Source organism: Styela clava, chromosome 9, assembly GCF_964204865.1.
Source record: "Styela clava chromosome 9, kaStyClav1.hap1.2, whole genome shotgun sequence".
In the NCBI taxonomy this organism is placed as follows: domain Eukaryota; kingdom Metazoa; phylum Chordata; class Ascidiacea; order Stolidobranchia; family Styelidae; genus Styela; species Styela clava.
Genome location: NC_135258.1, coordinates 8630479 through 8645004, shown reverse-complemented (window position 1 = coordinate 8645004; position 14526 = coordinate 8630479). Strand labels below are relative to the sequence as shown.

General features: G+C 30.2%; 1 protein-coding gene across 10 annotated transcripts in view; it reads left to right on the top strand.

Annotated features, from left to right (window-relative positions):
• LOC120339857 (uncharacterized) overlaps positions 1-14526 on the top strand; it is a 31362-nt gene that overhangs the window by 6859 nt on the left and 9977 nt on the right. For 5 of the 10 annotated variants that reach the window (XM_078115938.1, XM_078115933.1, XM_078115931.1 and 2 more), the window contains 11 exons: positions 13-80; positions 1687-1732; positions 5917-6099; positions 7164-7241; positions 8166-8210; positions 8921-9004; positions 9456-9536; positions 11840-11883; positions 12237-12349; positions 13318-13418; positions 14211-14297. In XM_078115938.1, the coding sequence (XP_077972064.1) occupies positions 13-80; positions 1687-1732; positions 5917-6099; positions 7164-7241; positions 8166-8210; positions 8921-9004; positions 9456-9536; positions 11840-11883; positions 12237-12349; positions 13318-13418; positions 14211-14297 (930 nt within the window). The remainder of the gene's footprint in view (positions 1-12; positions 81-1686; positions 1733-5916; positions 6100-7163; positions 7242-8165; positions 8211-8920; positions 9005-9455; positions 9537-11839; positions 11884-12236; positions 12350-13317; positions 13419-14210; positions 14298-14526) is intronic. The other 5 variants (XM_078115936.1, XM_078115932.1, XM_078115935.1 and 2 more) reach the window with 5 other exon arrangements.

Sequence of the window (14526 nt, the reverse complement as noted above, 5' to 3'; positions counted from 1 at the left end):
TTTCTCTTTCAGCATTTGAACCAATGAATCCAAATCTTATACATGATGTCAATTATGATTCATTCTCTGATGGTGACGATGTAAGTTCCTAAATATAACACAATTAAATAAAAATTTAGACTGTAAAATAACTGTGAATAACAGTGGAATGATATAGACCAGGGTGGTCCCAACCCAGGAGTCATTATCTGTGGCCCGCGTCGCCTTTATTTAAGGGTAATCAAAAAATTGCATTCGGTGTTGTTTTGTTATAAAAATAACAGAAAATCGTTTCGACGTCTTGTTACATCACTAATGTCACTGAATTGACTAGTGTCACGGCTAGCTGAAGCAACTAGCGAAGTTGATTTGAGTGTGATTGGGTAGTCCAAATTGCTCACTGGCTTTCTATCTATTTGGTTGCAAATATATCCCAAAAGTTATAATAACTAAATTTGATACCTAAATATTAATGTTATGACCTGAAAATAGTTCCAGTGATGTTTTGCAGCCAGCGTAAACAGTATTACAAAAATTGCCTTTAATATTTCAGAATAATTAGTAATTCCTCTCCTGTACATTACATTTGATAAAATATGATATTTAATCATTCAGTAGTTATGGCGAATATAATCTAAAATGGCATTTTGCTATCATGTGAGCAATGAGCATTTCCAAATTTTGAGGGATTTTGCTTTGAGAACCCCATCGATGTTCGAGAGTACTTACATTTGCGTTCTTCGTTATGAAGAGTTTGAAATCTTACATTAAATGTAGATATAGCAAAACTTTTGCAAGTTTCAGTGATTTTTCTGGTGTATTTAGTATGATTTAACTTGATAAATGACAAACAATGATCAATTGTTTGCACAATGAAAGTGTTTGTTGTTTACATATTTCTGACGCTATTGTGGCCCGCGAACAATGCAAAAATAATTTAGTGGCCCGCGAAGGCGACTACCTTGGACCACCCTGATATAGACCAACAGTGCACAACCTGCGGCCGTCCACCAAAAAGAAAAATCTGTTTAAAATGCGAATATTATACTTCCAAGTAGTCTTACATACTCCATAATTGGCAGTACGGTAATAGGATAGGATGTTCATCTTTATTCAAAGTGAGAAGAAATGTAATAAAGTGGCTTAATCATATGGTGAACCAATCCAATCCATCCATCCCTCTTGTTCTATTACCAATCCATGTTGGGTATGGGAATAGTTGACCATTCATTTTAGATGTATGTATGTACTCTGTACTCTTTATTGAATGCTCACAGCATCGATTTATGAGCCATCAACTATTTCTAGTGTTAAAAAGTTGAAATGAAACATATTATGCAATGTTTATGAGAGAATGAGTATTTATTCACTTTCCACTTTGTGTGAAAAAGTAACATGTTTATACCTATTATATAAACATAAACATTATTTATCATATGTATTGTGGCACATTTTGAACATATTTTTTCCAATTCAGATAATTTTTAAGTATTGATTTTGCCTGACACAAGTTATGCACTGAGGTTTCAAATAGCTATCAGTAGTTTTCAACAAATTACTCAGAGAATAAGAGCATAACAATAATTTACTTTATTTTTTGTATTAGAAATATTAGATCATAATTTGAAGTTTACTACTGTGAAATATGGCAACTGACTGTGCTTATCCATTTTCTAATTATAATAATATTCCATTTTAATTTTTCAGAATTATATGGACGAAGTAGAAACTCTGCCACCACCAAAACGGAGACGTAAGTTATCTTTATTACTGATTTATTATGGTGGTTATATTTTAGTATGATGAATTTATTCATCAGTTATGAAGAAATTTAAAACACTTGTCAAGGGTGTGTCTCATAAATGTGGTATCCCACACTCGCCACACTTGTCTCCTTAATCCCAATTGTATGAATCCCAAAATTTTAAATTTATCCTGGGTATTGGATTCAAACCTGCATATTCATGCAGTGCAATCAGGAGTGCGATGTCAAGCGTATTTCTAATAGTTAGCATGGCACGTCCACCGGCGAATAAATTTTCAAAATATTCCAAAATTTTAATTGTTACTAAGCTGACTTTTGCTTCCGAATTTAATTCCTAGGAATTTCTTACAAATTCCATGACTTAACAGCATTTTCAATTTTCGTATATGTCATCGAAATCAAGCCATTGTTATTGTGGGCATTTTGTAATGAGTCATATATTTGACTGCAATCAGAATGAGATGAATATCACCTAGATCAGATTCAACCCGAAATTGGGTGGAATGAAATTCACTCTAATTTGTACAGTTTATCAAAAGAAAATGAAGGTTTTTAGCATTTTTCCTAGTTATTTTTTTTGCCCCCATTAAACACTGTTTGTGCTGTCAACACAACATATCTCTCAAATCTCAGCCTTTTGGGTTGATGACACACTTCAGAGTTTCATAGCAACTAGCAACCTATTTTATATTAATGCATTTTGATAGGGTTTGTATAGAATTAAAATTAGAAAAATTGTAGAAAAATTATTCTAATTTTGTGTTTTACCTGTGATGAAGACTTATTAAATTTGGAATAACAATAAAATACAACAACGTACATAAGATAAATGTCAGAATTGATAATAAATATATTCAAAATATATTAGTTAAAAATATGATTCAATTATTTTGAAAATATAATACATTATTATTATAATGTATTATATTTTATTTAAATTGTTTTGTTTACATACATCAAAGTTTCATAATTGAGCAGATTTATTTTGTACAACTCTTTTAATCTTTTAGTATTCAGATTTCCTGGACTCATTACTTGATATTAAGTATAAAAGCAATACAGTTTTCTCAATTCTCATTCCAGTCCAATGTCGTTTCCTGCAATTTTCAATAATTTCATTAAAATGGTTACATCAATATTAAAATTTTCAACTACTTTTAGAAGTCATTTCTGGTCAATTGCAGTTGAGTTTATGAAAGCTTTTTTTGAGGGAAATATTACCTTATCAAATTTAATTTCCCCGGTAATGTTGAAAATGTGTGATGTTAACACCCATTGTAAGGCTATTTAAGAAGTAGTGTGATAAATAAAAATATAATATAAATATAAAATAAATGTACATTGTTTAAACATACTTTAACAACCACCAACTTTAAAATTTAATTTTGACAAAAGATAGATAGTTTCAAACAAACATTATTCAGAAATCGTTATCATGACCTTGCAGCTTTTCTTCATTTCAAGATGTTGTCACTCATCACAGTAGCAAGGAGTCACAATAATGTGCATCATAAAGCATGTAATCAACTTATGTGTCAGTAGAGTGGGAGTCTTGACGTGGGAAACGTAGACGAAACTAGATTAATATTTGATATTATATTTTTTTCATGATTAAATTTTAAAGTAAGTTGGTTATGGCAAAAATGTTTTTTTACTGCCATAAACATTTCCGTGATGGTAGGTTATGTTAAACGGTTGTGCAGTTGACACATATTTCGTACTTTTGTACACAACTTATAAATAAGGTAACAGATGATGGAAATTGTTTAATAATGCAGCATTTTCTCAAGTACACTTCCTTGACTGGATGATTCACATACGTTGGAAAATGATATGGAATTGTCAGCCATTTTTTTTCAAAATGAATCAGTTAGTTATTTATGATTAACACGTAGAAACTGTCTTACTTAACGAAGGTATTTCAGCAACTTCAATTAATTTAAGATAAAGTACGTAAGTGAAAGGTTAGTTTGAGTTGAATGTGTAGTAGATGGGAAAATTATGTAGATGTTATAAATACCGGTACTTAATATTGATTGAGTAGTATTATGAGTAAAGATTAGATGCCAGTCGTGTAACCTTCACTGATAGTTACATTAGTTTATTGTATCATGATAATTGAATAACTTCCTTATAATAATTATAGGTGATCAAGGCATTTTAAACAAAGCAAAAATTTAGAGATTCAGAAGTCTGATAATTAGGAGGAATAGTTTTTGTGATGAGAAGAAACATTGAAAGTAACAACACTTTTGGCTAATTTATTTATTTGTTTAGGCACACAGTTTTCTGACTTGAAAATTTATATTATAATTGGTTCATAAGTTTATCAACTCAAAATTTTTTATCACCTCAAAAAGTTGAAACCAATTTTCTCATCAATTCAAGTCAAAGTCTGTTCCTACATTATGCCATGGTCAGTAGCATCTACTGGATTTGCTCTTTGTTTCTTAATCAATGAATACTCTGAGAAGAATATGAGCATTTTTTAAATTATGAAGTATTTGTACACATATCTTCTAAAATTTGAAAATAGTGGATGATTCATAAATATGTCATAAAATTTAAATTGGTATTAAAAAAATGGGCAATTACCGGTACTTCATCATGATTTCTATGTTGTTATAAAAATGTTATTCAATCACGACGAATTACACGCAAGACACACAAGACGAAACTGGCTCTTTATGCCAAGAAGTCAAGACACAGCATTAAACAGCCTAAAGCAGGAAACTACATTTTTAGACTCACCACCGTCTACAATACAATGGCAGTGAGTCATGTAATGTTCCAAGCCAAAATATAGGTTAAAAATTCAAATGACTTCAATGGCATATCACCATTATTCCTTGAAACTTTTTTCAGATTGAGCTCTCAACATAATTGATCCAATATAACCTGAAGTACAAACTAGTTATTGGTGTTTTAAATTTAAACAATATTTTATCATTGTCAGGTTCCCATACTAAATTACCAAATATTGATATTTTCTGATTTTTTGAACAGTAACAATATGTGCTTGGATCATCACCATCAAATTTTTTTGTTCAGTTTCAGATCACAGTACTTAGAAATAGGCCCAGCTTCGTACTTCCTTGATTGAGTATAGTATTGTTAGTCAATATCAGTTTTTATGCTTTTGCTATGCTAGAAAGTGAATTAGTATAGCTAATATGCTATAGTTCAAACATTCAGGTTTATTCCATAAGTATCAATTTATTTATATGATGTTTGTTAGTGTATATATTTAATGTATATTAGTAAGGGTATTTAGTTTAGCTAAAATATTTGTATCTCATGGATTGTATGCCTAACATCAAAATAGCACATTTTATAAGAATGTTAACTCTAACAAAATAATTTATAATGTAAATGAAACATCAGTTTATTGTTCCGTCATCAATAATCTGCTGCCCTAAGCTTAGTTGTTTACTTTTCTTTGATATATCGTTTTCCATGAGTTCAATATATAAATCCCCTTATTGTGAACAGTAACTTCAGTAAACCAATATGGTTGCCTTCTAAAAAAATGTTCTGTCATATATTTAAATAGCAGTTATGTACATAGTTTAGAGTGAAAGTGAATTCAGGTTGCGATGAAAATGGAAATGAAAACCATCTGCCTACAACTTTAGTGTAAATTGTGAGGCTTTCAGAAATGTTGATGAGGCTTTTTATTCTACCATAACTTTCAAATATTCATCAGTATTGTATGCACAGTTTAGCAGTGTTGATTTTTTCCATATTAATACAGTATAGATAGTAAAGTAACTAAATTGAGTTACATAGTCAGTGTTTGATTTTTATTTTTTCCAAAATCAGTGCTTTATAGTAAATCATCTGTGATAAAGCTTTTTTGATTTGATTAATCTGGACAAAACAACAAGTTGTAAAAAATTTCTGAAAAATCAGTTTGCCTTAACCATTTCACATTTTTCTGACATTAATAGTAGTATCAATAAACATATATACAATGTCTGGATATTCATACAATGCCTTCGAAGGGCATAATCAGCATAACTGGGGAAGAGAGGAACCAATTGAAGATAATGATGATACATATTTAGAAATGGACCATTTTCAAGAAAGGGGTCTTTCACCATCTCATGCACATCAAAATATGTCATCACACTTAGGAAACATATTAATGCAAAATCAAAATGATAATACAGCTCGTGGACCTGGTCAGACACCTTTCAGAAGATCTGGAGAATTTGGAAATTTCAGACTGCCAATGCCCTCTCCACACGAAGCACGATCATTTTCAGTTGATTTTACAAATAATCCTCCACCCGTCGGACGAAAACCAAGAGCTTCAATACCGAATTATACCCCCGTTACTCTCAAAAATAAAGGTAGATGCATCATCATGATCCCATATGCTGCAAGGCATATTTCACATTTTTCTAAGATTGCTTGCATGTAAAATGTAGCTCATTTGACGTGTGAATACTTGCACTTCATAGAAGAAATTTATCATTTTTCATACTGATTGAGTTTCTGTGCTTAGGATAAGGAAATAGTGTTACAGACAGAATTTGAATAGATTAATATGCATTTCACATTGCTGTGTGGGTATTTAAATAGCATAACCCTGTTTTGAATTTTTGTAGATTTTACTTTCAACCCAGATTTCTCATTATTTCAATCTATTTTTGTTGTTGAATTTTTTTTGAGATATTGAAAGAAAATATATTATTTATTTTGAGTGCTGTTGAAATATACCTGATACGGCATCATAACCTACCTACTGGTAATACATTCTAACTGTGATATGTAACATTCATGGTAAAATTTTGTTGTAATTTATCTGTAATTGTAGATAATTGTAACTAGTTATTCCCATGTATTAAAGTTTATGTAAATATTAAAGAGTGAGTAGTATCTGCATTAGCAACCTCAAATTTTTGAGTAGACTTGAGTAGACAAATATACTAATAGTAATCATTCTATAGATGAACAAAACTGATCATGATATATATTTTCCTTTATATACTCCAAGTCATGGTGTTTTGTTATATATTGCTCTCAATTATTAAAAAAATATGAAAGCAATACTTTAATTTCAACCAAATTATACTTTTAATATCTTGAATTATATATGTACATGCTTATTGAGGCGGTGTTCATGAGCATAATAAATTTTCACAGCAGTAAATGAAATAAAACTAAGCTTAATTTATATTTTATCACATTTTTCATATGCATGTAACAACACCTTTATGAATCCATTATCTTATTTGTAATCTAGTAGTTTTTAAAATTGCTCAACATGCATTTGTATTATTTTAGTTTAACATTATTACAATCCTCATTTTTCAATAGATCTTGAAAATCTTATTACAACACAATAAGCAAATAGTATAAAAATAGTTTAATAGTTTAAAATTTTTTAATTTAATCATCTATTTTTATTTAGCACATATGCACCCTCCTGGACCACCAGGGAATCCACCATTGCCTGGACGTCGACCCCCTGCAAGATTGCCTGGTGACGGTAAGAGAATGTTAAAATTACTTGCAACCTAGTTGTCAATGCTTTTTCTAAACTCAGCTGGCATCTCAGATTTTGAATCTTCATTCTGAACCTCCTATAATGGTCTCCTCTAGTGTGGTATTCATTTGATTATGCTATGTCATTCAGTTTATCATTCCAGATTATGAACTTAAATGGCGGAGGCAGTTTGGCAACCAGAGGTTAGGTGAATCACACTGTGACACCAAATAGTCCAGCAATTTTGTTGCACATAGTTATCTCCCACATGATTCTAATCTTCAAGCCCAAACAAGGTAATCATCCTTGGGGTGTATAGATAGCTAAAATTGACCAAAATCATTTTTAATCAATTGGAATGTCTAATATTTACTAAATGTAACCTGTAGCTGTAAGTACTGCTAAACTAAAACAATCAAATCCTTAACGAGACCAATGATTGAATAAAATAGTGCATCTGTTGAAGCATTAATAATTACTAATTAGATATGATATGTTTGATAAAACATTTCTCGACATTTAATTATGTATTTCTAATCGGTACCTCAGTGAATTTTGTTCGATTTATGCTTTACATGTTAGTTTCAAGGCATTAAAGCATTGTTTAATCATTTGGGAGTTGATTATCAAATGGAGGTTTCATTCTGGGTATAAGCCACTGAAATGCAATGTATGGTTTGTAAATTTCACAATTTCAGCGATTGCTTCAATTGAGCTATTTAAATGTCTTGCTTTATATTCACATAGACATTTGTTAATTTTTGAAAATAAAAATTACATAATGATAAAACCTGTCTCTCAAGCTGAGTTTTTTCATCTAACTCAAGAACAATTCATAAAGCAATATTATCAACATATTCATTTATTACAATAAAGCATAGTTTGAAAAATAGATAGAAAAATAAATAGATAAAACACATATTCCAGGGCCTGCCATAGATCAAGATGACCAAGATTATTTGTCATTTGAGGGTAAATCTTTTTGCATGCAATCTTTGGAGTTTTTCTTAATTTTCATCTGCATGGTCAAGATAAATATATTTATATATTCTACTTTCCGCGTAAATTATATAAATAAATACATTGGGAGAGTGGTTCTGATTTACAAAAGATTAAATTGTTTCATAGAGTACAATAGTCGTGATTTATAAAATTCATACCATATAATTCATTTTCATTTTTCTTGTTTGTTCCATTCTCAAATTTTTGTCTTGGTGTAAAATTATTGCCTTGATTGATGATAAATACTGCTGTCTGCTACTCATCAAAATATTAACATAAAATCCCACACATCACATCTATTAGGTTGGTTAGTTTTTGTGTTGTTTTCTCATACTCAAGAAATGCTGGAATTTAAATTTTGATACTCTTCTAAATTTGTTTTATATTTCTCAAAAAGAACATAATTTAAATGTTACTTTATTGTTCAACTTCATGAAACAATTCTACATCTTGCGTTTTCATTCCATCTTAAAATTTATACTAATAAGTTATTGTTAAAGCCAATAATTAGGATAATATAGTGACAGTTTCTGAGATTTATTTAATAAGAGTGAAACCTTGAAAACTTCTTAAATAGGGTTTGAAACTGAATATAAAATAAACAGTTTTAGTCATTGTTGAATATTTTTCTAAAAACGTTCACTCACATGTTATGCATAAAAGTAAATAACATGATTCAGGACCTCTGGATGAAATGCCTAACCGAACAGGTTTTAATCAATGGCCGACAAAATATGAGGAAACTGAGTCAGATGATCTCTACGGTAACACTTTGCTGAATGATTATTGTTAAAGCTTTTCTAACAAACTTCCATACTTGAAATATTAGTGTAGTTGTGCCATGTTGAAACAGGTACTTAATTCCTTATAAACGTCTTGGTAGAAGGGTCAAAGCATGATTAAAGTCTTGTGTAGATTTTGTTTTCAACTTCTCAAAAATTAAAACAACGCGTCAGGGATCTGTTTTTTCTTGCAAGTCATTGAGGCTTTATTGCATTAGCTGTATGAAATGATTGTAGCTGTGCCATGTAATAACAAGTACTGGTACTCAATTATTTATAAACATCTTGGTATAAGGGTTACTGCATGATTCAAGTCTTGTGTAGGTCTTTAACTTCTCAAAAATTTAAACAATCTGACAATAAAGAAGTATGATATGTTTTTTCTTTGCAAGCCATTGAGGCTTTATCGCATAAACTGTGTAAAATGATTCAGAATTGGACGAAATTCCAAACCCAGCTAGTTTCCGCCAGTGGTCAATAAACCAAGAAGAAACTGAGTCAGCTGATATATATGGTATAGTAGACAACAAGGACTGATTAGTCATTGTTGAGGTTTTTCAAACTCTTTATTATGCTTGAAATATAAGCCAAGTGAATCACAAACAAACAACAATATTCATACACACTGACAAAATTAGGCAATGAAGCGCAATGTTTTGCATATTTTTTTTTTTTTGAGAACAATGAGAAAATGTGTTCAATCATAGGTAGATCACAAGAAAATCTCTTCTTCTGAGCAAGATGAAGCATACATTAACTATTCATGATATACCGTAATACTCGCATACATTCATACATTCAGTTGCATACATTAGTAAGGATCTGGAAAACTTGTTTCTTGAAAATGACAATTAAATTCAAATGGGAAATTTTATTTCCTGTTTCGCTTCAACCATTCAACTTACATTTGTTAGGTCAATAAGAGAACTTTCTTTACTTGTGCCCTCATTTTGCCCTATTATGCTGTAAATAACTACCATTCTTTCTCACTTCCAGCATATCAATGGTATCATTTCTCATTTTTCATTGTTCAAAAAATTTTGTACATGCTTTGCAAACTCTGTAATTTAGAACTCATCTATTATTGTTTTCATGTTTTATTTTGCAATCAGATTAAGAATTCATAATATTATAATACTAAAAACGATGGTACATGCCGAAATAGTCATTACATAAACAAATGCAAGAATCACTTAACTAAAAATATAGATGGGTCATACGTAATATTGCAGGAGCAATCAAAAGCCAGTTTAATTTGAATAAAAAATTAATCAAACCTGTTCTTGAAGATGACTTCATTGACTTCATGACTTCATACAATTGATAGATAGTTAACTATATTTGAATATGCAAAGAACATATCAATGAATGCGATGTCTGCATTGTTTTTGAAGGTATCGAAAGCCATTGTACTTAAATATTGTATGATGTGAGATATGGCTTTTGTAATTTGTCTCCAGTCATAAGATGTATGAGAATTTGTGTATAATTTAGTATTTTTCTTGTGAATCCAAATTTTTATATACCGTATTTATCGGCGAATAAGTCGCTTTTCCAAACCCAAGTTTTTGGCCGGATTTTGGGGGAGTCGCCCCCATCATTGGCATGTTATTTTAGATCGGTAATGTTCTTATATGATGGACGCAATCGCGAGTTAGGTTAAACACAATTAGATTGAAATTGAAAGACAGTTTACATTCTCGTGGTTGTTATGGATTGAATATTACGCTACAAGGGAAATCATTATAGACTATTCAACCAAAGCATGGATTGAATATTACGCTACAAGAAAAAGTCATTAGAGGCTATTTTAACCAATGCTCAAACACAGTGACTGCTCAAATTAATCTGCATGGTAATTTGAGGTTCTGATGTTGATGCCATTTTACTACCCGTCTTATTGGCAGGTTATATGCAATAACATGCAAGAAATATGCTGATTATTTGTGCTGTTAATTATGTCCTGTAAGTTTTTGGCACAAATTTTTGAAAGATATTATACCTATTTACCATACATATTACCTATTTAAAATATGTATGCATATGAAATGGGTATGCATATTGAAAAAAAACATGTAAAATGTTTTATGTTTGACAGGACATAGCAAGATTCAGCTTAACTAAATTATTCACAATATAATCAAATTATGATAAAATGTTTTATGAAACGAAATTTATCAAGATTTATCATTGTTCATTGACATAGAGTGCTGTCAGGGGTTTATTTTACTTATACGTGACACAAGAAATTGTTGACTGATATTATCTGAACTTTTTTTACAATGTCCAGTTTTTATAAACCTTACAATGCATGTATTATAATGCTATGCTTAAATGCTAATAATGGATTTAAGAGTTGCAATCCTAGTTTTACCTTTCTTTTACTTTTTGTATTCACTATACGTGTCACCAATATTGTCTGAATTTTTTTTTAAACGCCAATTTGTTTATTAACCTTACAATGCATGTATTATAGTGCTATGCCTGAATGCTAATAATGCATTTAAGAATTACAATACTAGTTTTGCATTTCTTTTACTTTTTGTATTCATTATGTATTTGAATTCAAATATAATATTATATAGCAATAATATGTTTTGGCTAGCTATATAAAACTATTTATCTAAAATTGTGAATGCATAATATCTTTTTATTGTTTTCATTATTTTATATGCTTTGTTAAATACAAGCTATGGGAGAGCATTGAACTTTACAGTGAAAATATGGAGACCAATAATTGAATAATTTATTATTTTAAGATTTTCACCCAGTCTTCACTTTCCAACTTTTTTAAACTTTTTTTATTGAAATCTTTAGAACCACCACCACCTCAAGGATACCATCATTCAGCACCGCCTCCAGTAAGTTTAATAACATCTATTACAAAGAGTTTTCCATATTTGAAAGTAAAATTCTGTTCCAAATGTTTTCAAATTCTTAGCTTATCATTATATATGTTGTTGTACTGTTAATATGTATTCAAACAAATGCCCATTGTTCAGGAAATTCTTATATGTTCAATGTGGCTATTGCTTGACAAAATAAGTACAAGTGTATCTATACAGACTGTGTGACATAATACAGCACCTTTCATTACAAAGCATTTTTTCTGATCGAACTTTGAGTTCTGTGTAAACCAAAATTTTTTTGTTTTTTATATAAAAATATGTATCAATTTGCCATAATATATTATTCAAATTTATTCCTATTTCAGAGACCTCCAGCTCATATTCCAATAATACCATATTCAGCTGAAGCAGCTCCACCTGCGATTCCCGGCAGATCTCCTATGCGATCACCTTACGATGATCACCAACTACCAAACAGGTCCTAATTGTCCTTTGTAAAGCAGAAATGTAATAGAGATAAGTAGTGGCCATAATGAATAAAATTGAATTATTTTTCTAGTTGTAATATAAAGGATGTGTTGTAAGATTGTACTTAATTATTCTACCGGTAATTTGCAATATATTTTGTTATGCCATCAAGTTGTTCATGGCATTTTCATTGATTTTGTTGTGTTAAGAATTTAATCATTGATAAATATGAATAAGTACTGAATTTGGCATACTACATCAATAGCTCATATGGTTCGCTGTATTTTTCGGCGCTCCCGTAGTATGTGCAACAAGATGGTGGACACCTGAACAGAGTATGTGTACCAGGTTAGGGTTAGGCCATAATTTCATTCCAATTTTCTTTATTTTAGTTCTATTACGAGTTCGGGGACTAGCTAAGTGATTTGTATCTGAAATTAGGACCTAACCCTAACCTGATACACATACTACGTTCTGGTGTCTGCCATCTTGTTGCACATACTACGGGAGTACCAAATTTTCGATACCTAATATTCATATAGTTTATATATAGACATAAGTAGGATTCTTATTACACGATTTTGGTTTAGTGAAATTGCTCAACGTTTTAAAGATATAATTGACTACTGTTTACTGAGCTAATATTTACTTTTAAATCTGTTTCACTTTGCAAATTTAGAATTCTTGTGTTTGAAGTGACTGTGTTCTTTAGGGCTAAATATATAAATTTTTTTGCATAATTGTAGCATCTTAAGACTTTGATGTAAGGACCATCAATTACTAAAATTGAAACAGAAATTAATTTCAGTGATGGAAGAATTCTAAAGATGATTTATCGTAAAAAATGATATTTTTCGAACAAGCTAAACTAGCAATTATCTAGCAAAAATGTTATGATAACATTAGAGACATTCCTATACTCTGTCGATGATTCATCAATAAAATTGAAATAAAATTTTGTATTTTTGACTTGTATAGACCACCACCACTGCCTCCACTTGCAGCACCAACCAGTCCACCACAAGCGCCACTACCAAAATTCTCACCATTGCCACATCGATCGGGCAGTGATAAAACCGGTAATTTTTTTTTCATTTTCATATACTAAAGCAGAATCTTTGTGTTCTGTTAAAACAATTTTAAATCTTTCCAAACTATCAATTACATTGAAATTTCATATTTGGCGAAAAAAAAGCAGATGACAAACCTGAGCATTTTGTATAGTTGAACCTGTGTTTTAGGGTTTAATATGTTACAATTAATCTGGGGTGTACTACGATATTGCGTACAGAACTGCAAGTTCTTTTTCTCCTTGTTTACTTTCTACTTCGGATACGTTTGTGTCAGTTGCCACAAGGATGCTTGAAAGAGATAGTATTATAAAGATAAATATGAATACCATAATCTCTTTTCACGAAATAATAAGTTTATCATTTACAGCCATATCTTATTTTATCTCAAGAAGTTAAACTATGATCTAACTAAAGCTCATAAATAAACTTACTATTTCGCGGAAAGAGTTTATGTTATTCATATTTACAATTAATCTTATATATTTCAACTATGCGTGAAATACAAGCGTGTACTAGGGTATTTTGTATAAAACTGCAGGTCCTTTCTCAATTTTCAATTCCAACTTCTTATCTATATGTGAGAATATTGAGATTAATATTATCTCTTTAGTTGAAAGCATTAATCATGCATAAAAAATCGGAGAAATTTGGAAAAAACTTTGATGCTATTTCACAACGGAACAATTTTCTATTAATACAAAGATTCTGATTTCTTGAATACTTGAAACAAAACAGTTTAAATAATTTTGTTTTACATTTTCACTAGAAATACTCAATACTCAAAATTTTTTTTTTAAGATTCATCACCTCACAGCCAGTCACCTATTAGTTTTTCTTCTGAAATCACTTCTCATCTGAAAAGCAGACAAGGCAATATAAGCACTGGTAAATATAAATTGAAAATATTTGTCTTTTTTTGTTAATAGAATTTTGATAATTTCGACTACTTAGTGTATATAAATCAAATATTTATCATAAATTTTGCCACCATGCCCAGTACGATAATCTTTTTGTTTCATTGCAATTATGCTGGTGCTTAAAAAAGTTATTTTCTACTTTTTCAAGCGATAAGTTGCAAAATTTAAATTTTATTTCAAATCAAGTCTCACCTCAC